We start from the raw sequence: 3,712 nt of genomic DNA on the forward strand, positions 1-3,712 counted from the left end.
CTGGGGTGCCTACAGAAATGCAGTAGTGTACCAAGGCATCTGCTCAGTCAGGAGCAGGTGAGGGCCCTGCAGGGAGCCAGGATTCCGTGCACTGGTTTGGTGCTGCATTGGGATTTCTGAGTGGCTGTCCTTCCTGGGTGTCTGTCACAGCCCTCCCTCGCATGCCTGCCTAATGCTCAGGCTCAGCTGTCTTCAACTCTTTGCCTTTGCTGGGAGGCCTCTAAGGGTTGTCTTTTGTCTGGGCATCTCTCCCCAGGGTGGATGTTGCCAATGGGCTGACTCTGTGCAAAGGGGGCTGTGAGGCCATTGTGGATACAGGAACCTCACTCATCACTGGGCCCACCAAGGAAGTGAAGGAGCTGCAGACGGCCATCGGTGCAAAACCAATCATCAAAGGCCAGGTGAGGCTGGCCATGCTCCCCAGGACTGGCCAGTGTTAATTAAACTGGCTTTGTCCATCACACCATCAGTCCCTGTCTGTCTGTAGGCTGTATCAGCCACATCTCCCCCTCCTGCAGCAGAGGAACAGCTCTATGTTGTGTAGTAGGTACCGATGCGTCCAACCCTGCTGTGTCGGGTGCTGTGTCCTGTGGCTCAGCAGAGCCAAAAGTTGAATTTAGCATCCTTTGGCTACATATCCCTATCCCTAAAACCGTCTGGGCCCCTCAGCTTGCAGCTCTGTGCAGGGCGCAGCCTGCTTACCCCCGCTCAAGCCTCTGCTGCACCCTAAGGTGAACAGTTCTTAGGGAAGACCACGGGAAAGATGTGGTTGTGTCTGGGGGAGATCATGCCCATTCCTGAGGGCATGGGAGCTGCCATGTAAAGCCTTTACTGTTTCTTTTTCAGTACATGATTCCCTGCGACAAGATTTCATCTCTACCTGTTGTCACGCTAACGCTAGGAGGAAAGCCCTACCAGCTCACTGGAGAGCAGTATGTCTTCAAGGTGTGTCCAGGCGTCTTTTGCCAGCCCTACCCTTCTCCCCCAAGGCCTAACTTTTGCCTTCTCTGCTCAAACCTCAACCACAAAATCCAAAGTGCAAGAGCAGCAAAAAAGGCTGGCACTTGGGAAAAGGTCTCAAAGGTTAGGGTGGCAGGTTACTGGCACTGGCTAATTGACCCAGGCAACCTCACCAAAGTCCTGTAGGAATGAGACTCCCAGTGTGATGCTCATGAGGGATAGCAGGATGGGTGAAAAAGGGCAGGCAGGCTGTTACATCACTTCTGCAAACATTTTTCCCTTTTCTGCTGGATTCTGGTGCCATGAGGCTAGCCTTGTCATAGCAGAGGCCACCAGCCTGGCATTTAAGCTATCAGAGTTACCTTGCAAGGACCATCTTGTGCAGAATTTCAACAGTGGCACTTATTTAGAGCTGCGTGGGCTGGGAGTTTTGTGGGCACATGTAGCTTGACTTGATGCTTTGCAGGGAGTGGGAGCTGTATTTGAAGCCATGAGAGTGATGGGTTGGGAGTTACTTTTGCAAGCTGTGGGTGTCAGGCTGGGCGAGGCTGAAGTGCAGCCAGTGTTGGCAGGTGTGATTGTGGAGCCTGGGAGGTTGAGGGGAGGGGAGGACCTCCTCAGACTGAAGCTCTTGCTCTTCTCTCTAGGTTTCTGTACAAGGAGAGACTATCTGCCTGAGCGGTTTTTCAGGCCTGGATGTCCCACCCCCTGGGGGCCCACTCTGGATCCTGGGAGATGTCTTCATCGGTCCCTACTACACAGTCTTTGACCGTGATAACGACTCTGTTGGCTTTGCCAAATGTGTCTAAGCGCCTGACCCCCACTGTCTCTGCCACACACACTCTTACACGCACGCACAGAAGCCGTAGAGAAAGAATATCAGAATTAGAAACCCAGTGAGTGGAAAGGAAAGAAAAAAAAAAACAGAAATAGTTATAAAATCACATGGAAAATAGTCATTAGTGCCCTGCTAGCTACTTTTTCCCCTCTGTTGAGTAAATGGCGCTGGGAGGTCTTTAGTTGACAACTCCAGCTGGAATAGCCACTTGCTGTACTGCTAGGTCTTCCAGTATTTGTTTTTAAGAATGATTCTTGGAGCTGAACAAGGTCCCCTCCCATCTCCCAGCCCTGGTCTCCTTGGGGGAGCAGCTGGCTGGAGCCAGCCTCTGGCGCCTCTGTTCCCGCAGAGAGGCTGTGCGGCTGCTCTTGCGTTTGGGCTTCCGCGCTGGGGGAAGAGGGATGGGGAAGGCTGTCCAGCACGTTATTTACTACTACTTGCTTTTTCACTGATGAAACAGGTGAGTGGGTGGGGAAGGAGAGTCCACCTCCATCAGCTCTCTGTGACAGGTTGAGGCAGCATCAACTAGGCCATTTCTCAATGGGTTTGTGCTGGCTTGGTCCTGGGAGAGTACATCCTGGGCTGGAGTGATGTGAGGGTGTACCCAAGCCTTGAGGTTTCAGGGCTCGAGGGCTTTGGTGGTGTGTTTTTGTGTTGTGATGGCACTAGTAAGAGAGCTGGGGGCATGATGCCTGACCTAACAAGCGAGGTGCTCCAGCCAGTGGGATTCTTCAGGGAGTAAGAATATAAAGGGGGTCGAGATAGTCTTTAATAGAGGTCACTTTAATTCATGGCCAGGAAGGCCCAGCTTTCTGCTCAGCAAAGTCACTTGACAGGTTTTCTCGAGTTTGGTGAACTTCTCCCAGGTTCCCCAAACCGCAGACCTTCCCAGTTTAATCCACAGTAAGTTGAGAATGATGTTTCCTAAAGCAATCTACAAGCTGAAGTCACACTTGCAAAATCCATAGGTGTTTGTGAGCCACGTGAGACCTTGTGGAAACATGATTCGCAGCATTTTGAACTGCCCAGAACTTAAAGAGACAGTTGGCAGAGCCAGCAAGACTCCCAGGCAGGAGAGTGCTGTGGCAGCTGCTGGACTTGCATTTGCTTTCCCTGCTGCCCCATCTGGAAACCCAACTGCCTTTAACACCCTCCCTGCCCACTTTCCACCTTACTGGTGCTGGTGAGAGCTGTGTTTATGTCCACCCTGTGTTGCAGATAGTGAGGCACAATTCTGCTTTGGCGAGGTTGTAGCTGATTTAGCTGTGCTTGCAGATCATCCCAGAGAGCTGAGATTTGCGCATATGGAGCCACTTGCTTCACTGGGCTGGTGTCAGTAGGCAAACACTGGTGGAGCTGGGAGGGCAATAAAGTGAATTTTAAGCAGTACTGGTAAGCAGAAGAGAGTCTGCCAAGAATCCCAGCCTGTGCTGAGAGTAAAAGGCTCCCTTTGCTTTCCTGGTGTGCTGGATTAGGTCCTGAAGTTAGGGAGAGGCAGCAGGTGGGGGCAAAGCTGAGAGTGGCAAAAGGACCAGAGCAGTACCATCTGTGACCCTGGGGACAGGCAAAACAGATGGTAAAATTCTGGGTCCCCAAAATTGACAGTTCTGCCAGCAGTACTGGTGGGGCCAAGGAAGTTCCCAAGAAAGATCTTTGGGTAGTGGGTGAATGGGCCAATATTGAATTCACCACAAGCATCAGAGGCACAGATGGGGAAGACAGTGAGCGTGTAGCCTGCAGATGTCCCCGGTCCCCACCCACTGCAGCTGGTCAGTTTGGCTTTATAACCATCCCTCACACCTTGGAGGGGTCTGGCGTGGGCAGTGGGGACAGGCCTGGGCACACTTGTGATGCGTGCATTATCCCCTGCAACCCCAGATGTGACAAATGCAGCTCCCAAAGCTTGCTTCTGCC

The 3,712-nt window shown here is 52.3% G+C and overlaps 1 protein-coding gene across 1 annotated transcript in view; it reads left to right on the plus strand.

Moving 5' to 3' along the window:
* The window catches only part of CTSD (cathepsin D), an 11,866-nt gene extending 9,996 nt beyond the window's left edge, over positions 1-1,870 (plus strand). The window contains exons 6-8 of the mRNA XM_010193007.1: positions 257-401; positions 847-945; positions 1,608-1,870. Coding sequence (XP_010191309.1) covers positions 257-401; positions 847-945; positions 1,608-1,769 — 406 coding nt within the window. The 3' untranslated portion in view covers positions 1,770-1,870. The remainder of the gene's footprint in view (positions 1-256; positions 402-846; positions 946-1,607) is intronic.
* Positions 1,871-3,712: the final 1,842 nt, after the last annotated feature.

Source organism: Mesitornis unicolor, unplaced genomic scaffold (assembly GCF_000695765.1).
Source record: "Mesitornis unicolor isolate BGI_N332 unplaced genomic scaffold, ASM69576v1 scaffold33809, whole genome shotgun sequence".
Classification (NCBI taxonomy): domain Eukaryota; kingdom Metazoa; phylum Chordata; class Aves; order Mesitornithiformes; family Mesitornithidae; genus Mesitornis; species Mesitornis unicolor.